Source organism: Caretta caretta, chromosome 9 (assembly GCF_965140235.1).
Source record: "Caretta caretta isolate rCarCar2 chromosome 9, rCarCar1.hap1, whole genome shotgun sequence".
In the NCBI taxonomy this organism is placed as follows: Eukaryota; Metazoa; Chordata; order Testudines; family Cheloniidae; genus Caretta; species Caretta caretta.
Genome location: NC_134214.1, coordinates 21,880,921 through 21,906,954, shown reverse-complemented (window position 1 = coordinate 21,906,954; position 26,034 = coordinate 21,880,921). Strand labels below are relative to the sequence as shown.

Here is a 26,034-nt window from a genome sequence, read left to right as displayed (position 1 = left end):
CAAATCAAGATTTAAAGACTTCAAGTTACAGAGAATCCCCCATTTACTCTAGTTTAAAGCAGCAAGTGACCCATGCCCCACACTGCAGATGAAGGTGAAAAACCCAGGGTCTCTGCCAATCTGACCTGGGGGAAAATTCCTTCCCACCCCAAATATGGCAATGACTTAGACCCTGAACATGTCAGCGAGACCCACCAGCCAGACACTTGGGAAAGAATTCTTCTTCGGGTGCTGTCTCTGTGGGTGCTCCACTGTTTCTGTAGTAACTCGGAGACCTCCCCATCTACTGTCCCATCTCCAGCCATCGGAGATATCTGCTACCAGCAGTCACAGATGTTGCATACAACACAAAAATAAATACACCTCATACTTTCATTTTCATGCCCCTACTTCAATTTTTCTCCTTGTTTGCATAAGTTACTACAGTCAGTTTGTCCGAGCGGAACCAGATTGATCTGTCCGCACTGGAGCTCTGTAAATGGAAGAGGGCTAGCCACACTGCCAGGCCCCAGACCCTCTTCAAAGAGCAACCACATTACCAGGGTCTCTTTTTGTGAGACAGACATTTACTCTTTGATGTTTTTGCCTCTCTGTATTTCAGTCAGAATGTAGTGGCTTCTCAAGGACCCAAGGCCTTGGATCCAGGCAGGGGCATGCCCCCTACCACCCCAATAATAATCTCCGCCACTGTCTCTAGCTTCTCCCCAGGCCCCCCTGCCAGGATTGGTATCCCTGAGCCTGTCCTCCTCTCTTTCTTCCAGGGTGGCAGTTAGGCTGAGCGCCACTGAACGCTCCTGGGAAAGGCACTGCAGCTAGCACTCCCGCCGAGCCCCACTGGAGGGAGCCTGGAGCAGGGAGGCCGGGCTGGCTGCACAGCTCTGCCAGGGGGGGCACGGGGAAGCCTGCCTTCCTCATCTGCAGCCTCTGGAAATGTTTGGAGCCCACCTGAGGTACAGAGAAGGGAGCTCAGGACAATGGGTGGGGGAGGCAGTGGGGTCCGGGGGCTATAGGTGGGGGGATCTGGTGTTTAAGGTGCCCTTCCAAAAGTAGTCACATTTAAATCCCTATGCATGCCCCTGGATCCAGGCAGACTGCCATCAGTCTCCAATCCTAAAGTCTGAGGGAAATCCAGTAATTCTAAATTTGAGCTTGAATGTAGTTTACAGAATGTTGAGTCCTAAAACAATCTTACATAAGGTATGCAGCTTAACCAAGACCGGGTTGGGTAAGGAGAATCCACCTGACAAGGGCGATTCATTATCTAATCCTGCATGGATTGGGGAGAGACTACGACGCTTTGAGGCGTTGCGTGACTCTTAATGCGGAGAGAATGCACTGATGAGACCGAATTAGCCATGGTGTGAAGAGCCCCATTTCATATACAGGTAGTGTAAGACATACTACGATACTAATGGCTGAGGGTACGTCTCCATTGCAATCAGAAGTGTGACTGCAGCACATGTAGATATAGTATGGGCCGGCTTTAATCTAGCTACCTCCATTTACAGTAGCAGTAAAGGTGTCAACGCGGGCTAGCCACTCAAGGACATACCCAGGATCCTTGGGGGTGCTTGTACAGGCCGTGCTGCCAAGGCTTCACTGCTACTGTTATTTGAGCTAGCTAGATCAAAGCTAGCTAGGGTATGCCTGCACATGCTGCAGTCATAGATCTGATTGCAGCATAGACACATCCTGTGTTGTTCCTCAGTTGAAAGTAACTTTTGTTCCTAAGATCAGAGTTTTTGGACAGCTAGGGACCTGAGTTGCTAGTGTACAAATGCTCAGTGACAAAATAAATCTCAGATGTGATTGGTTTCATTTAGCTAGCCATATTGAAAGGGGATTAGAAAGGAAAAAGGTGAGCAAATAGACTAAAAAGCATAATTTTCAAAGCAAAGAACTCTGTGTAGGAGAGCAGCTGGCTTGCAGGCTAACAGTGTCAGCAGCTGAAATAAGATAAAGTTACCTCAGATAGGGTATCAGTTCAGATAAACACGCAGAAAGTGGTTTGTAGAAATGTGGAGATGCAGCAATCACCTTTCTGTGGTAATGTGCTTCAGGTGTGTGGACTGAGAGGTAACTCAGCCTTATTATTATTTGTTTTGTGGTAGCACCTCACCGTCCCAATCAGTGATCAGGACCCCTGTGTGCTAAACACTGTTCAAACATATAATAGAAAAAGTACTTAAAATCTTGGCATATAATGAAATAGGTGGATAACCCAAACAAATGGGGAGGGAGGAATGGGGCAGACAAGGTAACAGTGAAGCCATCAATGACTATAAAAATAACCAGCTGCCTCAGCACACTAACAATCTAGCTATTGCCTCAAACAGTTATAATATTTCCAATTATCTTTGAAAGCGCAGAGGATACATGCACACTAGCAGCCATCAGGCTTTAAGATTGCCAGCTCCCTCAGACCTCAAGTGATCCTATTCCAAAGTGCTTGCTACAGAGATGTCTTTTACCTACCAGAGATTTAAAAACCATGAGTGAGATCTGGTCTGGCTGGCACATTTTGTAGGGGGTAATTACATCACCTAAGTTTCAACGTTTTCTGTTGTCACTTGATGGCAGGGAGAAATTGAGTATCTGGAGTGCCATAGAATGATAGACAACATACTGAAGTTCCAAAAGCCTTCAGGGTACAGGTCATCAGTTTTTTTTAAGCTAACATCATAGGCTTGGGCGGGCGGAGGGGGGATATTACAAGAATCCCCTATCGGTCTTTGACTAGTTTCTGAAAATATACTCAAAAATTCAGTGCCATGATGTCTTAGAAATATCCTAATCTTTTATTTGTACAGACTAGATATTAACTGTCCCAGACATTTATAAATGTAGTAAATATAAGAAAGAGGATCATCATTCAATAAGGCTCCAAAGGAAAACAGTACCCTTAAACAAAATTAACTAACCTTTAGCTAGTCAAGAATACCATTTTTTACACTAAGGGATTTAAAGATTATGAGAGGATTTGAACGCATCTGTCACATTTGGCCTGGTTTCATTTTGTGAAGCTTTCTTAGTTAAACTTCACTAAAAAAGCTTGTCAACATATGACTATATGACTATTTTTAGATTATCTCATTTTATATGCTGGCTTTGATGTACTGATTTTCTACAGGGAAAGATTTACAAGGAGAGGCATTAGGAAAGTTGACTCCGCTGAAGCTGCAAATTATTAATATAGCATGCTATGGCAAAATGGCAAAATTAACAAGCAAAATTGTACGATAAACCTTAGCAGGATCTTTCCCAAATACAGTTGTACTTAGCATTTAACAATTTGTTGTTTAAAAAGATTTGAATTCTGCAAGGAGCAAAATATTGGAAGTCATAGGAGGGAAGTAATAGTTAATATAAACAGATATTTAAAACCATCTATCTGAGGGTTATTTTAAGACATCTATAACTATGCCATCAGAGTGCAGCTATCCATGTACTTCTCCTCCAAGGAGTTTACTGGATATTGTAAAGGGAAGTGGAGCCTGAAATGTACTTGCTTCTGAGCAGCAGGCAGAAGCTCCACATTAGTCCAGTTTAACCTCAGAGATGGCTGATAAAATTGCTCTCAACATAAGAACGACGACCAACATTTACTTACTCCACATAAAGTAATAATTTAGATGCTTATCTACCTTTTTGTCTTTGTATGAGTGCAATACCATTAAGGGTAAAGCCTTGTTAAAGCCAATTTCCAAAATGAAGTTTCAGTGTATCAGGTACTTCATATTTTGTAACTTTTCAATATCTCTGGCTGACACTTAACAGAACCCCAGCTGCTTGTGATTACAGATGTTAAGCACTGAAGCGTCAGCCACAAGATACATTTTGCTGACATCCAGCCTACTCTCCTGCTGGTGTAAAAGTGTACTTTTAAGTGATATTATAAGAATCTGTTCTATTTTAAATTACTGTGTTTTTTGTCGTCCCGTTCCTGCATTCCATATATACTGGAAATGGTTTGACCTTCTTATTACGTTAAAAGGTGTCTGGCAAAAATACTGCAGTTGGTTTTTTTTATACACAATGGGAGAAGGTGATGCTTCCAATACAATTGCTGTATCACTGAATAGCTGAAGGACTTGGAATTGTGAACAACTGCAGCAATTATTTTTAAGTATACACATTTTGTACTGTACTTGTAATCAGACCTCACTTCAGGAACAGGTAGCATCATTTACTTCTTTTGTAGTAAACAAGTGACTTGATTAGAATGCTAAGCCAGCTCCAGCTCAACGTTTTTACAATTAGAGGTATTTCTTCCTGATTACGGTTCTAAATATTGGCTCTTGGTTTACATTATGTTCCTCTAGGTATTATTTTTAAAATGTATTATATGTTGAGAGACTTTTCTAATTTAATTATGTTTATAGTTACTCTGCACAATTGCTTCATTTCAGCATTTAAATCCCCAAATATTTGCACCGAGTGGTTTCCATTGCACAAACATGTATTTTTCAATAAAGGAAAATAATGTTTTCTTTCTCATCCATTCAACAAGAATTGTCAGTTTTCTCAACTACTTTTTTCTTCCTAACAAATCTCTATGAATCCAAAGTGACTAAAAATAGATGACTATAACAAAAAACAAAGATACCAATCCTATAAACCGTTTAATATCAACAAGTAATTAACATTTTGGATAATGGAAGTCCCTGTTAAGACCTCATAATCCACATCCTGAGATACCCAAGCTTGTCCAGAGACACCAGGAAAGACCAAACTTGGCCTTTCAGATATTTTTAAAATAGAACAAAAGCAGAATTAAAGGCACAATTAAAAAAAATTAAATCCTTTGCTGTTCATGTTAAGTACTTTGCCCTTCAAGAACCTAAATATCTTTTTAGTACACAGTATGTATAATCTGCAAATGGTATGGTAATTGAGAGTTTCTGAGATCAAAGTAGTTAAAAAGAATCAGTAGGCAAGAGTATAAACAAAGCAGATGAAGTAAATAAATCTGGCTACTAAAGCGTAAGTACAACATTGTAAGAAAAATAATTCAAATGTGACACTACTGCGTATTTGGTTTTCCAAAGCTGATTTAAGGAAGAGAACCTCGGATGATAGTAATTAGGAGATTATTCAGGAAGATTATTACTGGGTCAAAATCAATTATGGACTTGCCTATATGGAGTTAGCATATTTTCCAGTAAATTACATCCCAGTACACTGATGTGCATGCAAAAAGAAGTTACAAATATCTGAACTAACGCATGATGGATGGTGAAAGAAAAACTAGAAAAGCTAGGAGCCATTCAAGTTTCTTATTGCGATGTAATCAACGTTTCTCGAATTTACCAAAAACGTTGTGTGACGTTTTCACAATGCCTCTAGAAATGCATCTGGCATTTGTTTGCACCAACTACACCCTTCTTTGCTCATATGAGCAAACAATGAGCTCTGCAAAATGAAAAGATGAATTGGCTGACACCTGCCAAGAATTGGGTCGATGGTGGTAAGGCCTACATTTAAATACTGGGGAAAAACGTGTTTCAATCTCTACATTTAGCATTCATGCTAATCTTTCCACAGGAAGGATGAAATTAAAAGATTAATGATTCCTTCCCTCCTTCCCCTGAAATTCTGTTCCAGTTGGGATTCAAGAGTTCAGATCTCTGTTCTGGGTTATGGTAAGGGTCTCCTCTAACATATGGGAAAGAGGGGTTTAGAAATTATTCTAAAAAGATTTACAGTTAGAAAGTCAGGACTATGTTCTTCAAATTTTCTATTATCTTCTAATCTAGTCTGGTGCTGTTGATAGATGTAGCCACTTCTTCCCAACTATTCTTTTTTGTGAGAGACTAGACATAAGAGGACTAGATACTGAAAGGAAGGATGGTCCAGTGGGGCACTTGCCTGGATCTCTGCCACAGGGTTCCTGTGTGAGTTTGCGCAAGTCACTTAGGGACAGAGATACGATCTGTAAAATGAGGAATAATAGTACTTTCCCAATCTTGCAGGGGTGGTGCGAATGTGTGTTGCTCAGACATTATGGTAACAGAAACCATATACTTTAGACAGACAAGGGACCAACAATGGAAGGAGAGAGGAAAACAATCTAGGAATTGGGGTGGAAGTTCAGAAGCTGCTCATTAAGAATTCTCTCTCACTATGAAGAGTCCTTCTCCAATAACTTCTGGGGTTATTTTAATGTGTTTTCTCTAAAAATTTCTTCTGCATTATCATGTGTTAGAACCACCTCATCACTACCTATGTGACAAAACATTTATTGCAGAGGTTTCTGGACAGCTAGCACCTCCTGAGTTTGTGGTTCTATTGCTTCACTGGCTACTCTATCAGGCTATGGAAGAAATACCAACATATGGGTTTAGGTAGCCCTGTCATAATATGGACATGAAATTATTTATGTTGAAATAGATAGATAGTACATCTGGTAGAGGAGAATAAAGGGATTAAAGTCAGCAGAAGCAGGGTAACGCTGAATCAAGAACATATGAATAACAGAACCCTAAAACTGTGACTAGCTATTGGTTAACACTGAACTTGTGAATACCACCAAATTCCTACTGCAGCCTGATATAAGACATCCACATTTTATTTATAATAATTCATATACTAATTAAACCTCCTACAGTAGCAGCAAGGACCAAATATTCAAGAAGCCCTGGAAATAAAAAAAATCCTAATTAATTTCCCCAATTATGTCCATCTAAACTAAGACAGCTAAAAAAACTGAAAAGCCTAAACAGTATTTGCTTACTGACGTGATACAAAAGTAACAATATAGAATATATGTTAAATAGCTTTGTTCATAAAGGATGGCAAGTTGCTGCAGGCAAGGATATTTTTGTGTGAATCTTCTATATCTGTGCTTTTTAAAAAACAAAATGGGTATTAAAAATTGTAGTACACAACCCTGGTGAAAGTGTGCAAACTATTCATTTCCTCACTGAAATGAAGATGGAGGAAAAATATGTTCAGGAAATTTGCTATTTCTTCAATGACTAACAGACTGCATTTTAATGGCATCTATAAAAGCAGTTTTCATTAATGTATTTTGTTTAGCATTTAAATTATTCTGCATAAACATTCTTGATTAGTATTATGGAAGTAGTAAAGAGTTATTAAGGTTATGTTATTTTTACATGATGTATTATTTACTAATGATGCCATCAAAACACATTTGGGTTTGTAGAAATATATGGTATATTTTTAACATACACACACACACGTTGAATGAAACGAGTTCACACAAAATCTGCAACACAAAATTGTAATATACACAAAAATGCATACAATGTTCTTATTTCTGCAACTGCATCATTATCAGTAGATCCTTATATCCAGGCAGAGTCCCAATGATATCAACAGGGCTCTGCACAGGTGCAAGGGTCCATCTTATAAATTCAACTCTAGGATCAGGCTCTTAAAATATTTGTGTATCGGTAGATATGTACATACACACCCCCAACTATTTTAATACTGAAACAAATTAGGTCCCCTTTTATCTGATTCCTTGCTTGCGCAGTAGCATCATTAATAATGTCAGACTAACTATATCAGTTAATAACTGTTGAAACAAGTGGAGTTAAATAAGATGGATAGCTTACAAAAAAGATAATAGATAGTTCTGGTAAGAAAAACTGGGAGATAAGAGGACTGGATATAAAACATTCCTTTAAACTCAGATAATATCCTCAGGACATAACCTCAACTCCCCGGACTAAAATTATGGTTTCAGAGGGTAAAGGTTAGGGTTCCAGATGGTAGGGCTCCCTGGTACATGATACGTGGTGCACATTGATGGCTATTTTTGAAAGTCAGCTTCTGTGTATCAGCATGTAAATGCTGTACCCAGTTTCCCAAGATGGGAATGTATTTGAACCGCAGTTCTCAAACTTTAGCAACCCGAGGACCCACATTTTGATTTAAATTTTTTCGTGGACTCCAAGCCCCGCCCCCCAGCTCAGCCCCAGGCCCCACCCCCACTCCAGGCCTTCGCCCAAGGCCCACCCCTGCCCCTCCTCTTTCCTGCCTCTTTCCACCCCTCCCCTGAGCGCGCCCTGTCCCCATTCCTCCCCCTCTCTCCCAGCACCTCCCACACGCCACAGAACAGCTGTTCCCTGATGTGCAGGAAGCACTGGGAGGAAGGGGGAGGAGTTGGGGGGGAGGAGTTGATCAGTGGACCCAGCGGACCCTCTGGAGTAGCCTTGCAGGTACGCCCAGGGGTCCATGGACCCCAGTTTGAGAAATGTTATATTTGAAGACTGCATCAAGGACTTAGAAAATGGAGTGCCTTACCAACTGGATTAAGACAAGAAGCTAGTAAATAATAACGAACATTAAAAAATAAACAATAAAGAAACCCTGTTTGAACTATCAAGATGTGCAAATGCCAAAACTGAAGAACCATACGATTGCATTGCTATAAACTCATGTCTTCCGTCACCTCATCACCTCTCTACTCTTGGCTACCCTCCCTTGTCATGCCACATCTAAAATTTAGACTATGCTGTCCTCAGGACAGGATCCACGCCTTTCTGGTTTGTTTAGGAAAATGCTTAGCACATTTCTGGTAATATAAAATAAATAAAATATAATAATAATTATTATTAATAATAATAAGCGAACAACAGTACCAATGTCAATTTTGGGGCTTACAGTTCAGGAACAGTTGCACTATTACTGCAGAAGGCAGCACAGGTAGACTGATTTGAACTTCGCTACAAGGTAGCAAAATTTGGAGATACATTAAAAAAGTAAGAGTAGATCAACCACCACCAACAGTATGTTAAAAAGGACAAAACCATCATTAGCAAAATAGCTGTTCTTCCAGCTATGTGGTATTCAACCCTTGAATTGGAGCATTTCCTTGATTTTAGTAGAAGAAATGTGTTATTGAGTCACTTCATAACTTTGAGGCCAAAGTTTAAATTTTCCAGCACAACCACTAGCAACTTAAAGGAATTTCAAGACTGAAGGAAAGCTGACCCATTTTTTCCATTAGTTGCAACATAGAAAGAAAAGTGAATATACCTGCTTCATCATAGGATACAGTCAATTTTTCCAGCATTTCTCGGTCAATTGACAGAATTTGCTGTTCCAGGATGGTTTGGTAAGACAACACACTGTTTTCTTTGTCTTTCTCATAGTCTTGAAGATGTTGTTTCAGGACTTCAGGCAGGCGGGACTTCACATAGTCTGCTGCTGACTATACAGAAAAGAACCAAATGCGTCAATTAGCTCTTAGTGCAACTTCTTCTGGACAGCTTTATCTACATTCCTCCTACCCTCCCCATACACAAATTCTTTTTAAATTTAAGAGTTAATGTTCCTCCAATATATTTCTTCACACTGCAAACACTTTTTATTAAAAAAAGGAAATTACTTAAGATAACATTCACACTTAGCACTGCCATCCCCCTAAAGTGCCAAAACCATGAATCAGGCCCCTAAAATTGTGGTGTTTTTAATATTAAATATTAAATCATGGTTTTTGGTCTGTCTTCTGATTTTTGAGCTCCCCCTGCAAACTCCTAATGTGAAAGTGAACACTACTGTCGCTAACTTTCACAAATTTATTGTGAGTAATGTTATTTTGGTCCCTGCTACAGCAGCTGTGGCTTGAGAATCCAACTGAGATCAGGATTCCACGGTGCTAGGCACTACATACATAGTAAGAGACAGTCTCTGATTCAAAGAACTTAAAATCTTGTGCAAAGCACAACGATGAATTTGTAGCATAAGGCATGTCTACACACCAAAGAAGAACCGATGTCTGGCCCGTGCCAGCCAACGAGGGCTTCCAGGGCTGATTCACTGCTATGTATCCTTTTGGATTCGGGCTGGCGCCTGGGCTCAAGGACCCAATGAGGTGGGAGGGCCCAGAGTTTGGGCTCCAGCCCAAGCCCAGAAACCTACACAGCAATGAAACAGCCCTGTAGCCTGAGCCTCGCAACCCCAAGTCAGCTGGCATGGGCCAGCCACAGATTTTTCTTTGCTGTGTAGACATGCCCACAGGGGCTGGAATTGGGACCCACCAAACTAATCACCTATAAGGGCCATCAAACATGGATTAGATTATAACAATTTTTAACGTCTACTATTTGGGTAACCTGCAGGGAGTGAACTTGGGAAGTAAAAGCATGAGTCTCTACTACCTGAACTACAGAACCGGGTCTATCAGCATGACTGCAGCAGCAATCATAAATCTATGTATGTACTCTAGCCACCAGAGGGTGACACAGAGCCACACCGTATTAATGTGGATTTCTAAATCACGTAATTTGGCATGCTCCTTCCAAAAGCTAGTGGCCTATATTATCTATACACATATATTTAGTTCCTAGACCAATTTTTTTTCTTGTGTGTTTGTACAGTACCTAATATAATGTGGCTGGAGCTCCTAGGTGCTACAGTAATACAATCAAATCAAATCAAATCAATAAATGGCAAATTTCAACCTTAACCATGGACCTCCTATGACTCAGCCATAATCAGAGCCTGAACACACTGTATTTGAATGATACACCTTGCACAAAGACTAGTCTGAATACAATAAGGTTGGAATTAATAATAAGACTTTCCTATGTACTTTTCACTTCCATTAGTGTAACTGGGAGTTACACACATTCATTGATGGAATCACTATGCCCCCTAGAGAATTGTAGTGAATTAGAGATACACTGAAGTGACTGGATTCATCTCTAGTTGAGGCATATTTAAATTAATCAGCAGGAAGTTTATGGTGCAACATTTGGTTTCAGTAATTCAGTTACAATTACCCATGCTTGACCAGTCATTTACAACCATAGCTAAATTTGCTAATGTATATACGTGCATGGACACACACTTAAAATATTACATCACACAATGAGTAAGTAGCGTCTTATGTGAACTTAAATCACCCTTCAAATCATACAAAGCAATTGCTTTTCCCACTGTTAAAATGCACTTAGCTCTGGGAAAGAAGGTAGTAGAAGCATCCAGGAACACTATACAACAAAAAACATAAAAGAATACTACACTATGCCCAGTCAATGCCCGAAAGAAGCATATTAACACATGGTGGCATGGTTGTACCAAATTAGGGGGGATGAGCTAAAATTTACATAAAATGTAAAAGATCTCACTAAATGAGTACAACACACTTAATGCTAGATTTTAAGTCATTTTGTCACAGCACTGGAAAGCCAAAAGATACACCATAAAGTAATTAGCCTCTCCCTATCTTGGTGTCAAGTTCAGGCATTTACATTTAATTCTTCCTTGCAAATAGTTTATGCTTTTTATAAGGATATTTTTGTATTATCCTACTGAGACAATTCTAAAATAAAGGATACAAATAACAGAACTTTGTCCAGAAAACCCTCCTTACAACATATATCCATTATATAGTACATTTTTAATTCTCATCAAGATGATTATACAGCCCCTTCAAAACTTGCCAAGTTGAGAACAGCCATTTCAGTACATGTCATAATCTGAAGATAACATAATACTTCAACATTCACTCTTAAACTGGGTATATTTTTTGAAAGGTACAGAAAAAAATTATGTGATTTATATTTCCAAACATATCTCAGGAAACCACTGTCATACTGAGGTATTATACTTAACAGGAAAACAATTAGACTGTTCTTTAACCTTCTGAAGCCAAGAAAGGCAGACAGATACCACTTGGTTATTTAAACAAGCGATGACATGCACATATGAAAGACTACTTATAGGATGACCTAAAAACAAAATCTGAAGGGGAGACTAAAGTAAAAATTGAAACACTGTTGAAAAAAAATCTGTTGAATCTCTCATGTACAATACATTTTTCTTAAAGAAGAAGAAGAAAAAACATATGCAAATCTTGCAGCCTTTACATATGACATCTATGGTAGATATAAAAAAATTAAATAATGAAGACGTCCGATAGATAATCTCTACAGGTTTCAAAAACTAAAATAAGTACAAATGTGATCAGACTAAAAAATTATTTTGATGGGACTATAAAGCACCTGCAGTGGATCTGAATTTGCCATTTAATAAATTAAGAGAGTGTCTTAATATACCAAAACCAACAACTACATGCAACCACTAAGTGAACTGGTCAGATGACATGGACTCAAGTGCCAGGAATATGTAGGTGATACACAGCTCTACCCATCCTTCACCACATAGATAGCTGAACCTGAACAAAACAGAGGTGACACTGGTGGATAGAAGAAAGCATTCTGAAGAGCATGCAGCCACTGTGCAGTCTCTTTTGTTTGAAGGCACACACTCACAGTTGATCAATTCAGTCTATAATCTAAGAGTACTCTTGATTCCTAGCTGACGCTGAGCTCTCAAAGCATCCAAGAGTAACACTTTCGGCCATCTCCAGTTGGATAGGAGACTCCATCCCATCCTGAAAGATAAAGACCTGACCTCAGTTATTCTTGCCTTCATCGCTTCTTGGCTGCACTACAGCAATGTGATATAACTTGGCATGAAGCCTTCAGCACTTAGGAAACTTCAACTAGTACAGAACGTTGTAGCACATCATCTCAGCAACACAGGCTCCTGCAAACACATCAATCTTGTCCTCTGCTCTCTACGCTGGCCTCCCACAGAATTTCAAATCAAGTTCAAGGTTTCAGTCCTCATCTTCCAAGTATTCCAGGTCCTGGGCCCCAGATACCTAAAAGACTGTCTAAAGCTTTTGGACAAAGACTGTGATCCGGAACAGTAAGTGTAGAGCTCATCTGTGCAGGAGACAGAATTTCTCTGGGCGTGGTTGTGACATTACCCAAGGTACAATCTGGACTGATGAACAGCTGTGTCCCCTCAATCCTCCAACCTGGGGTACCTTTTACACTGCTTTGCTGTGAGAGCCACCACTCCTGGTCTGCTCACACACAGCCTCCAGCATGTAAATTACTCCCAGTTATATTGTATGAGTGCTATAAGCCAGCCACTCTTGAATTCCACTGCAGAGTAACACTAGCAAATTCCCAGTCCCAGACTTTCCCCCAGAAATGTGCATCTTGTACTGCCCAGCTCTCTCCAGCACAATACAAGCTCATATAAAGCCTTTCATTTTATTAATAGAAAATAATATGCACAAATCCTGTTATCCCAAATGGAGTTTCCCAAATACTTCAATCCAAACATAGGTTTAGACAAAACAATAAAACAAGTTTATTAACAAAAAAAGATAGATTTTAAGCGATTACAAGTTATGAGGCATAAAGGTCAGAACTGGTTACAAGAAAATAAAAGTAAAATGCAACTAATGCCTAACTTAACAAGCTAAGTGAATTCAAATCAAAGTCTCTCTCACCACATGTTCCAACAGTCTTACTGGATGAATTTCTTTCAGTCAGGATCCCTCCCCCACTCCAATGTTGCTTCCTATGTTTTTCAAGTGCTGTCGGTATCATGAGAAAGGCTGCAAATCTGTCATGGAGGTCACGGATTCGGAGGCTTTCCAGGACCTCCCTCACTTCTGCAGAGAGGTGTGCAACTGACCAAAGGGCCGCATGAGCTGCTCAGGCAGCCCTCGGACCAGCTGCACTAGCTGCTGCTGGAGCAGTCTCGGGCCGCCCCGCCCTCTCTCCAAGCACCAGCAGCAGTCTCAGATCGCAGGCACACACACACAGCACCAGCCCAAGGCTGCATGCTGCTGCTGTCTCACCCTCCCCCAGCACCAGCAGTGCGGCGCCCCCCAGTTGCCTCCTGCCACTCCCTTCCAGCACCAGCAGCACACCCAGGCTGCCCCCATTCCCCAGCGGCATCCCTGGAGCCCTGACCTCCAGAGCACCCTTGACACCCCCAGAGCCTCTCTCCAGAGCACCCAAGATTTAGTCAGGGTTATATGGTACAAGTCATGGACAGGTCACGGGCTGTGAATTTTTGTTTACTACCTGTGACCTGTCCATTACTTTTACTAAAAATACCCATGACTAAATCTTAGCCTTAATCATGAGTAGAGAGAAAGGGAGAGAACATGGGCATCTGCTCTCCCTTCCTATAGTTCTTTCTCTTCTTTGAGAATCATTTCCAGCTGAGGTTCAGGAGACAAAGTCTGTGTGGATGGGAACCCCCCGCTGTTTCTTTGTCAAGATGTAGATTTTCACCCACATCCTCTTTCCTGCCAAAGAATGGCCACTTAACCAGTGCATTATGTCCATTTGATTTTGTTGATGCCTGGCTGAGGCATCAGCTAGCCTTTTGTCTCTGGGGAACTGGCTTGTGACTGCTCTCCAGACTTGGAACATGTCTTAGTAATATCATACAGTAGAATCTTATAACTTTACATACAGTGTTACCATACATATTTTGCAGGACAATAATGATCAGCAAATTATGAGTTTTCAAATGATGCCTCACAAGACATACTTTGTACAAACTTTATCATGGTCCTATAAAAGGGGTGAACATGGAGTACAGACTGCCACAGTGGTCCAAGACGATGAAATGACATACATAGGAATTAAGGACATTCACAAATCTCACCTTTTTCTGCTCCAAGTGTAAGGCACATTTCTTTGATCTCACCTTCTCTAACACACACATAGCAACAGCCCTATTTATAAAGAAAAACCCACACCCTACCAAAACAAGACACTCTTTTGCACATACTTCTCCCTCTGGGGACATGATTAAATAACAAAACATGTGATAGACGTTGCTTAATGCATGACTAGAAGGCACTCAGTTATGGGCGATGAGCATGGTATAGAACAGAATAGTATTTAACTGTGATAAACATGATTCCCTATGAAAAAAAATCTAAAAAGGTCTTAGGGCTGTTTTTCCTAAAGTCAATTCTGGAATCTGAATTTTTCAAATTCTTTTGATTTCATTAAATCACATTTCCTACACATTATAAGAACAATTGAAATATGGTCATTGAGCAAAGAAATATCTTCATGCATCATTGAACTGAATAGGACAATTGATTTTTTCCAAGCTCTACTGAAACAGCGGCATTTCACTTTTTTTATTAAGAGAAGGGTGTGGGGGAAGGAGTGGCTTTCTCAGTGGTATAACAGCACCACTTTGTGCTACCATCTGGGAGCCTATATATCAGGAATGGCGTTAGGCTTCTACAGAACACCGGTCTTGAAACTGACGGAAGCTCAGTGTTTGCCTTTTAAGCATAGGAAACTGCCTACTGCACCCTCCCATGACAACCAGCAGCAGAAGAGTTCCAGCTCAAAAGAAAATATAACAATCAACTACCATTTTAGCTAGAGGACTGCATGATAGCAAAAGGAGTAAGATGAATTCAGGGTACAGCAGTGAAAAGAGAAGAAGAAATAATATTTTAAAAAAATGGGAAATAAGGCTGAATTATGTGCAAAATAATTTAGATCAGATCTGCAGGTTCTTCTACTATGTATATAATTTGAACCCAAGAGAGGTTAACACAAGCCTCCTAAAACTCTTGTCAGCACCTTGCTGTTGCATGAAAGGGTATTTCAGAGGGCTAATATTCTGTCATACTTTTAGCACAGTCAAGGTTTCATTGCCCTTGCAGGAAGCTGGATGTACATGACAATCTGGCAGCAGTAACAGCGGCGGCACATACTTTAATTTACTTCTGTCTACCTTGAAATTCATCTTTGTTACAGTAGCATATCATTAAACTTCTGACAGCTGCTCTTTGGCTCCAGGCTCCTTGGAAAAATAATGTCAGGATGCATATACTTGCTCAGTATGGAGGTACTGCAAGGTATTCAATTACAGAACATTACAATCTGGGTTGGGTTACAGTCTGCTACACTGTGACAGGCAAGTCTTTAGCTGAATTTTTGCTAGTACTGACAACAGCACTATGTGAAATTTTATGCTTAAATCCTTATTAAAAGAAGGAAGGAGTCATTTTCAGTCCCTGAAGAGTTAAAAATGTGAGAGAATATGGTCCTCATGAAATTGAGGGAGTATTAAATACTAAAACCAGGCACAGTATGGATAGGAACTGTGTAAAGTTCCATACAGACAGTTCGGCTAATGCACTTTAATCCTGATCAAACACACCCCTATTAATCTAGTCCTGGGTAAAGAGACCAGACCAGACAAGACAAGACAGACTCTTCTGATGGTTCTGTGACGTAGGCAAGTCTATAAGACTATGATGCAACCAAAAACACATTTCCATTTGTATTATAATTAGAACTCAGGTCTCTAGAAAAATGCCAGTGCAGAATCCAATTCACCCCTACTAGACTCCTTCAAGACTGGTTTCTCTTCTCTCTGTGTACTGTAGTCCTAGATATTGTGGTTTGTAAAAAAGGAGCCAACTTCCTTGTCACCAGAAAATGTTAAAATTCAGTCCTACATTTCCAAATGACTTAAGTGGGAATCTATGCACACATCTGAGACAAAACTAGACCTTGCAACAGAAAGGAATGGTTCCAGTATCTTGCCTTGATTCAAATAAATGCATCCATAATAAACTAAATACTTTCTAATCCTGCTTGTGTGTGACATGACAGGTTTTAATGAATCATACTGTGAGTTAAATGCAAAAAATATTCAAGTTCTTGTGGGTTTTACTAAAATAACTCTCTAGCAACTTTACAGATTTTTCCTCTACCCTGATAGAGGCATTAAGGCTTGATCTTGAGGGACGCTCAGGTTGTTCAGTGATACAGCTGCACAAGTAGATACATACTGGCTTTACAGAATCTTCTAGTACGTTCCTATACAATCTAAGGGTATAGATAAGGTGAAATAACATTCCGCAATGCAAGTGAGAGAACAAAATATTATCTGTGAAAGGTCACAAGTCTTTGGGTTTTTTTGAAGCATGTGACATACAATACTAAACAATTTATTTCACCATTGTCTATGAAACACGACAGATTCCTTACCTAGGTCTATAAAATGGTTGGAAGCCACTGGGCAAAGGTAAACAATGGTCATCTTCTTCACAGACAACTTTCCATTCTAGATCTATTCTCTACAGTCCACAGTTTACAGCATCTTCACTTCTCATTTAATAGAAAGCTAGAGAAACAAGAAAAATGATGATCTAAAAGAGCCTTGGGATGAGACCTTGTGATTTGTTTGTTTGAAGCTGAGAAAGATACAGGTCTATCAGAACAATCCTGTAAAGGTCAAATCCTCTATCAGAGCACACATAGCCTGAGAAAACTGTGGACTAAGGAAACCTGCAATACCTAGCACTTTGATTCATACAGCTTCGATTCTCTCTGTTACAGGGGTCTGTTTAATTCTGTCCTCAAAACATAGAGATGTCTTGACCCTATTTTTGACTGCTCCCATGACATTTAACGTTGTGACATGAGTTTAGGAAATTCTGATTAATTGGACCGAGCAAGCTGTTGAATTCTGGTAACTTCCTCGTAATGTATTTTGGAGAAATCCACTTTAACTCCTTCCTCAAACAGATCACTGCTTCAAAAGGAAGGACTGAGAAACGTAGATTAATGACTCATTTCTAGGCTTATCTATAGTAACCTATTATTTGCTTGAGGGGGAGAGGATGTTTCTATCCATTTACTCCCAATACTTGAGAATGCAGCAGCTTGAATTCTCACTGGGTTTACCTCCATTCCTAAATGCCCCTACTCCAATTCACTCAAAAAGTACCTAACTGATTTTAAAGCTATCATATCAATATAGTATAACTTTATTTTTTTTTAAAAATTCATGCAATAAAAAAAGCAGAGGTTATTCACAAAATCATATATTTTCCCTCCATTCACTTTGAATAAACCTACATTAAAGTCACACTAGGAAATGTCTCACTCTATAATAACCTGAATCCCAAGAGTAATTAGCATCCCTCAGCTACAGTTTTTTCCACGTCATGTCTGTTTACTTGATGAAGAATCTATATTCAAACTGAAAGTGCTTGAAAATCCGTACTAAGGCTACGTGTACACTAGGAGATCTTAAAGCAGCACAGTTGTACTGATGCAGCTGTGTCATTGTAAGATCTCTTGTGTAGCCGCTCTGTGCCGATGGGAGAGAACTCTTCCATCGACATAATTAAACAGCTCCCAACGAGCTATGTTGGCAGGACAAGCTCTTCCATTGACGTAGCATCGTGCACACTACCACTTATGTCGGCAAAACTTATGTCGCTCAGGGGAGTGTTTTTTTCATACCCCTGAGCAACGTAAGTGGTAGTGTAGTCATGGCCTAACTCATTGCTGAAAATTGGTCTCCTTTTCTGTAGTGTGACTGTTTGGGAGTCTCATTGCACGTGTATAAGTGAAAGTCTGAAACAGTTAATTACCAGGTTTCTTCATAAATCTATTCTAAAAGGCAAGTGGTGACTGGATCAGAGAAAAGTCACCCTGATTTACTATAAAAGGTGATTTCAAATAGATTTTCAAATATCAGTAGTGAGGAATTTAGGAAAAGGCACCATATCTTATATACCATATATCACATTTCAGACACTGTACCCATCTTTCATATATTTATGGGTGCTTTCCTGCCTGTCTCTTGCTAGTACTATAAATTGCTCTTGAGCTGTTTTGGACAATATCTAATACTTCAAATGGTGGGTGAATGGATCTTGGTATTGTCCAAACACTGACTAAAAATCATCTTAAAATGGAGACAGGCAGAGATGTTATATAGAAGATGAGGAGAGTCTCTGATATGCAAAAGACAATGCCATACGTATAGGAAAGTTACATACGTCTTCATTTTTATCACATTCTGCACAGATTGCTACATCTCAAAAATTTTTATGGCCTGGAATTACCAATCTGTTCAACCTTTAAAATTCAGAATCTTTCACTGATGCAAATTCACTGACCTTGAATATTTCTCACACATGGAACACTCTGAACCACTTCTACAGCAGCCTGTGGGGCAATTAGGCAAGTCTCATTAAACCACATATATCAGAATAAAAATGCACCTGTGGCAAATCTTCTCAAACTGACAATGATCGGGGAATCTGCTCATTGCAAACTCTTACTTGCTACCCTCCATCATCACTGACAGATGGTAATGTGAATGCTGAATATAGAGAGCAATTGGGTAGGAGGAATACAACAGATATGTCATCTACTGAATTACATAACTTTCCATGCACAATTGAGAAAGCCTCTTTTCCAAAAATCAGAGTAGTTCCAAAATCAAAACTGTTAATAAGATAATACTCATAAGCAGAAAAGACATATCCACAGGCACACTTGTAAATGGTTTCATGTACAAGAACTGACCAAGCTACTTTATTACAAATTGTTTATTAAGAAGGCAAATGCTACGTGACCTTCAAAGTCTGTGGAAAACGAGTGCACCATTTTTAATGCTACAGACAACAGTTATGATAAGCGTGATCACATAGAAGGCAACTGAAGAATCTAATTACCTGGAAGGGAGGTCATCATTTATAATAAAAATAGATTTCCAATGTAGGGAACTGGCAGAATGAAGAATTCCCGCCCACTGATTTGCGGGAAACAAAGCCATTGCACAAACTGATCACCTTTGTATTTTGTAAAAAGAAAAGGAGTACTTGTGGCACCTTAGAGACTAACCAATTTATTTGAGCATGAGCTTTCGTGAGCTACAGCTCACTTCATCAGATGCATACCGTGGAAACTGCAGAAGACATATACACAGAGACCATGAAACAATACCTCCTCCCACCCCACTCTCCTGCTGGTAATAGCTTATCTAAAGTGATCATCAAGTTGGGCCATTTCCAGCACAAATCCAGGTTTTCTCACCCTCCGCCCCCCCCCCCCCCCAAACTCACTCTCCTGCTGGTAATAGCCCATCCAAAGTGACCACTCTCTTTAAAATGTGTATGATAATCAAGGTGGGCCATTTCCAGCACATATCCAGGTTTTCTCACCCCCCCACCCCCCTCCAAAAACCACACACACAAACTCACTCTCCTGCTGGTAATAGCTTATCCAAAGCGACCACTCTCCTCACAATGTGTATGAAAATCAAGGTGGGCCATTTCCAGCACAAATACAGGTTCTCTCACCCCCCCACCCCCTTTTTTTTTCAAAAAAACACATACACAAAAACTCACTCTCCTGCTGGTAATAGCTTATCCAAAGTGACCACTCTCCCTAGAAAAAGGGGGTGGGGGGGTGAGAAATGTGACAGTTTTCTGAACATGACTACAGCAAAAAAAGGGCAAATTTTGTAGATTAGATATTCCCTTCTACTCGGTCAGGCACACAAACAGGTCTGCTTCTCTTCTCTGCAGAGATTATTAATAGCTATATATTATATTATATCAGTTATAGGTTATCACACAGTTCTTTCTAAGAGGAGATATTTTATTCTTAAGGTAAAGCACTGTAGAGAAAACACATTAAAACCAACAGAACCTACACTCGCTACTAAGTTTACCAGAGATCACCCCCTTTTCCCACAAGGGCTCTGGCCAGTGTCGGTCCTTCCAACCCTTCCCAAAGGATTGGGGCCCTCTGTAGACTGGCAGTCCTTCCCATTTGGGTATGTCTACACAGCAAAGAAAAACTTACAGCTAGCCCGTACCAACGACTTGGGCTTGGGGGGCCCGGAGTGCAGGGCTGTTTTGTTGCTGTGTAGACTTCTGGATTTTCCCACCTTGCAGGGTCCTACAGCCCAGGGGTTCAGCCCAAGCGTAGAAGTCTACACAGCCATGAAACAGCCCCCGTAGTCTGAGCCCCAGAAGCCCGAGTCAGCAGTGGCACGGGCCAGCCACAGGTTTGTTTTGCTGTGTAGACATACCCTTTGTCAGCTTAAAAACTCAGGCTATTTATTCAAAGGTCCTTTCTTTGTCTGTTGATTTCTAGAGAATCTCGTGTGAACCTTTGTAGAGACCATGAATAGGTAATCATCCAGACAACAGGACCCCTCCCCAGGGAAGAGCTTCAAAGGGCTGATAACCAGAGGAATTACATTAGCATACTCCCTCCTCCTAAAGAAGCTACATACAATCTCACAATAACACAAACAACTGCATTTTAATACAATGGATCCCAAAGGTAATAAACTTAATTCAATGAGGTTTGTCCAGGATATTGCAGGAAATTGTCGTCATCTGTCATAATAACCACACAGCCAATGAGAATTCCAGAAAGGTTTGCTGTGTTATTCTGGAGAGCTGTGAAGATGCCTTCCATTTTTCCTGTTAGCCTGAAGGCTTGCACATCCAACAATGTGCAGTATTTTAATCCAAAATGAATATCAGATTTTCCTCAAACTAAAGCTTATATATATCCCTAGAGGGAAAATTTTAATACCTGTGATATATGGTAGCAGAAGTGCAGAGAATTAGAAAACCTGGGAACAAGTGTATTCATGTCATCTTGTTATAATAATTATAGGTGTTGTTCCTTGACATCCCAGAGGTAGTGCAGCAGCAGCATTGTTCTGTGCTACCATGGAAGTGAGATGACTTGGGGACACCCTCATGATTCCTGTTTCAGTGCAAACTTGGCCCTATCTACACTAGAAAGTTTTACCAATAAAACTTTTGCTGGCATGCAGCTGCCAACATTGAGATGTCAGTAGAACACTCTTGGCTGCTCTTGCCAATGTCACACGTCCTCACCGAGAGAGGCTGTGTCAGCAAAAAACACAGTACATCGCAGGTAGGCATTCCAGGGTCCTCTGGGCCACTGTCCAGCACACTGCCTTGTGGGGCTTTCTGCAGTGTATTGTGGGATATGAACACTACACTCAGGGAATTATGGGTGCCTTAGATCAAGTTCCCACAATTCACTTTCTTCCATCCCATATGTCCCATAATTTTTGTGCCATTTTTAAAAAGTTCCTCATGCCATTTTTCAACATTTTGCCAATAGAAATGTGGATAATGCACAGATGAGCAGAGTTCACACCTGTTTTAGAGACAGGGCACATATTCTTCTGTATATTTGCCAAACTTCAACAACTACCACTACCCAGAGTGTCCCAGTGCTATGATGAAGATAAGACAACTAAGAAGGAAGAATGGATGATGCAAACGGTGCATAAAAACCACAAGGTGCTGTAAGCATTCGCTGACCATCTTCACATGGTGGAGCACCACTTCTGAAATCATATAATGAGCACTTGGTGGTGGGATCATATTGCAGATCTGGGACAATCAGCAGCGGCTGCAGAAATTTCGGATGCAAAAGGTCCAATTCCTCGAGTTGTGTGCCAAGCTTGCTCCAGGTATCAGCACAGAGACCCCATTATGAGAGCTGCTTCAACAGTGGAAAAGTATGTGGTGATCATGCACAGAAATCCAGGCTGCACACTTCCAATCACTCAGTGTGCTATCAATTTAGTGCTGGCAAATCCGTGGTGGGGGCAGCTGTCAGCCACGAAGCATCTCCTGTCATTTCTTGACTTTAGCAAAGCTTTTGACACGGTCTCCCAAAGTATTCTTGTCAGCAAGTTAAGGAAGTATGGGCTGGATGAATGCACTATAAGGTGGGTAGAAAGCTGGCTAGATTGTCGGGCTCAACGGGTAGTGATCAATGGCTCCATGTCTAGTTGGCAGCCGGTATCAAGTGGAGTGCCCCAAGGGTCGGTCCTGGGGCCGGTTTTGTTCAATATCTTCATAAATGATCTGGAGGATGGTGTGGATTGCACTCTCAGCAAATTTGCGGATGATACTAAACTGGGAGGAGTGGTAGATACGCTGGAGGGGAGGGATAGGATACAGAAGGACCTAGACAAATTGGAGGATTGGGCCAAAAGAAATCTGATGAGGTTCAATAAGGATAAGTGCAGGGTCCTGCACTTAGGATGGAAGAATCCAATGCACCGCTACAGACTAGGGACCGAATGGCTAGGCAGCAGTTCTGCGGAAAAGGACCTAGAGGTGACAGTGGACGAGAAGCTGGATATGAGTCAGCAGTGTGCCCTTGTTGCCAAGAAGGCCAATGGCATTTTGGGATGTATAACTAGGGGCATAGCGAGCAGATCGAGGGATGTGATCGTTCCCCTCTATTCGACATTGGTGAGGCCTCATCTGGAGTACTGTGTCCAGTTTTGGGCCCCACACTACAAGAAGGATGTGGATAAATTGGAGAGAGTCCAGCGAAGGGCAACAAAAATGATTAGGGGTCTAGAACACATGAGTTATGAGGAGAGGCTGAGGGAGCTGGGATTGTTTAGCCTGCAGAAGAGAAGAATGAGGGGGGATTTGATAGCTGCTTTCAACTACCTGAAAGGGGGTTCCAAAGAGGATGGCTCTAGACTGTTCTCAATGGTAGCAGATGACAGAACGAGGAGTAATGGTCTCAAGTTGCAGTGAGGGAGGTTTAGATTGGATATTAGGAAAAACTTTTTCACTAAGAGGGTGGTGAAACACTGGAATGCGTTACCTAGGGGGAGGTGGTAGAATCTCCTTCCTTAGAGGTTTTTAAGGTCAGGCTTGACAAAGCCCTGGCTGGGATGATTTAACTGGGAATTGGTCCTGCTTCGAGCAGGGGGTTGGACTAGATGACCTTCTGGGGTCCCTTCCAACCCTGATATTCTATGATTCTATGATTCCTGCTGCACAGGACTCTGACTCTCAGCAATGTTCAGGAAATGATAGAGGGATTTGAAGCAATGGTCTTCCTGAACTATGATGGGGTGATAGACAGGACACCTATACAGATTCATCACCACCCTCACACACCTTGCCTCCAATGGCTTGGGGCACAGCAAGCCAGCATGTGAATCTATGGCACTTAGCTTGCTATGCAGTAACATTCCGTGTGGACACTGCTACAGTGCACTAAAAGTTCCAGAGTTATTTGCCGTTTGAAGTGGGAGTATGCCAAAGTGCAACACAGAACTCTAAGTGAGCTGTTGAAGTATCCACATAGGACAATACTGCATGACAAGCCAGTGTTCTGTAGTGTCATATGCTAGCTTGATGTGCACTAATGTCCCATATAGACAAGCCCTGAGTACGTAAATAGAAAGGGGTATTTTTCCATGGTTATGCAAGCACTGGTGGATCACCAGCGATGTTTCACTGACACTAACGCTGGCTGGTCAGAGAAGGTGCATGACACTCACATCTTTAGAAACACAGGACTCTTTGAGAAGATACAAGCAGGGTCATTCTTCCCAGACTGGTACATTGACCATGCACAAATTGTTGCCATTTTGAAAGGACAGCAGAAGTTTCAGACACCATGATGGGGAGGGGGAAAAATTATACATTAAAAAAAGGTCATGCAATAATATATCTACCTGACCTCCCTTCCTCTTCCTCTCTGGGCTCATTGGGGCCTGGGTACTGAAGAGCTCCTGGCTCTCCATAGGGTTTGCACCCCCTCTGCAATGAACTCGTCGTTACTGAGGTTCCCATCCTTGGTCTCGCAAGGTGTTCACAGTCATACTCAGTGTGGTGGTGGGGTACCCATCTAGTGTAGCATGGAGCTCACCACAGAAGCAGCAAGTATGGGTGGCATTGCCCCAGATTTTCTGTTGGCCTCCTTCACCTGCTGGTATGACTGCCGTAGCTTCTTTGCCTTTACCCAGCGTTGCTTCTCCTCCTTTTCATAGCCCAGCTCTTGCACCCCCTTTGCAATGTTCACAGAGGCATCTTTATTCCCATGGTTACTCCACAGTTGTGTTTATGATGCCCCTTCTTCCCACAGGTCAAGGAGAACCTGGACTTCCTTCCTGGTCCAGGCAGCAGCACAATTTTAGCTGAAGCTCATCTTTGTGCAGAGCCATACCTGTCTGCTCGAAGAGGTGGGCTAGTAGCTGTGCTTGCAAAAGAAAGCAGGCATTTCCAAAACATGGTAGGGATCTGAAGAGGGGTAGTGCTCAGTGAGAGCCCTGGACAGAGGAGTTCAAAACTGGGTCAGGTGCAGTCACTGTCACAAGGATAGGGACATTGTAGGTCCGTTGCTAAAGGACTATTTTTACCAGTACAGGTAATGCAGCATCCACTCTGGCATTTTGCGAGCAGAAGTGTTGGTAGAGGACTTACGTCATTTGAGAAGATGGTTTTATTTTGGTCAGAGAAAGTCTGGGTTTTGCATAAAATTTGGGTGTGGATGTCTGCAATCTTGTGCTGACAAGACAACTTTTGATAGCAAAACTTTGTAATGCAGACCAGGCCTTAGATTCACTGCGGAGAGCATATCTTCTCAGAATACTGTGACAGTCTATTCACATTACAATGCAAGAAAACTTTGTGTTGATTGAAGTAGATATCAAAACTCTGCCTTCAGACATGTGTGCCACGTCAACTGATTTCAAAGAGTACCGAATGCATGTATGAGTCCTGAATTTGGCACTAGATATTTAGGATCTGATTGTGCTCTCACACCAGCATGAATCAGGAATAACCCAACTGAAGTCAAAAGAACAACACTGGTACAAAAACTTTGTGAATAAGAAGATAGGCAGGCTCTTAATATCTATATGTAATAGCAGAACATAACTGGGGTTGTGAGACCCTAATATAAGACCTCTATATGACATTAGAAATGTTAGGAATTTGCCACTTAAAGCAAAGAAACATGTTTTAAAATAGTTATATGCAAAGAAACACTTGAAGAGCATTCCCTTAGTGCATTACATTTTTGCCATACTTGGTATACTTTTCCTGTTATAAAAAAAGTAGTACTTTTCCCATAAAAGAATATTCAAGCACACAGAACAATTTGTGTATATGAATTATACCATTTTTGATCACTGTGTAATTTAAAAAACCCTCAAAAGCAGTTTTCAGTATTTTAGACTAATAGTAATTCACAGAAAAAGGATGATGCAAGAAAGGTATCATAGAATCATAGAATATCAGGGTTGGAAGGGACCTCAGGAGGTCATCTAACCCAACCCCCTGCTCAAAGCAGGACCAATCCCCAACTAAATCATCCAAGCCAGGGCTTTGTCAAGCCTGACTTTGAAAACCTCTGAGGAAGGAGATTCCACCACCTCCCTAGGTAACCCATTCGAGTGCTTCACCACCCTCCTAGTGAAAAAGTTTTTCCTAATATCCAACCTAAACCTCCCACACTGCAACTTGAGACCATTACTCCTTGTTCTGTCATCTGGTACCACTGAGAACAGCCTAAATCCATCTTCTTTGGAACCCCGTCAGGTAGTTGAAAGCCGCTATCAAATCCCACCTCATTC

General features: G+C 41.0%; 1 protein-coding gene across 3 annotated transcripts in view; it reads right to left on the bottom strand.

Moving 5' to 3' along the window:
• Positions 1–26,034, bottom strand: part of PPM1L (protein phosphatase, Mg2+/Mn2+ dependent 1L) — a 194,109-nt gene that overhangs the window by 48,707 nt on the left and 119,368 nt on the right. For all 3 annotated transcript variants that reach the window (XM_048865339.2, XM_048865337.2, XM_075132144.1), the window contains one exon: positions 9,010–9,180. In XM_048865339.2, the coding sequence (XP_048721296.2) occupies positions 9,010–9,180 (171 nt within the window). The remainder of the gene's footprint in view (positions 1–9,009; positions 9,181–26,034) is intronic.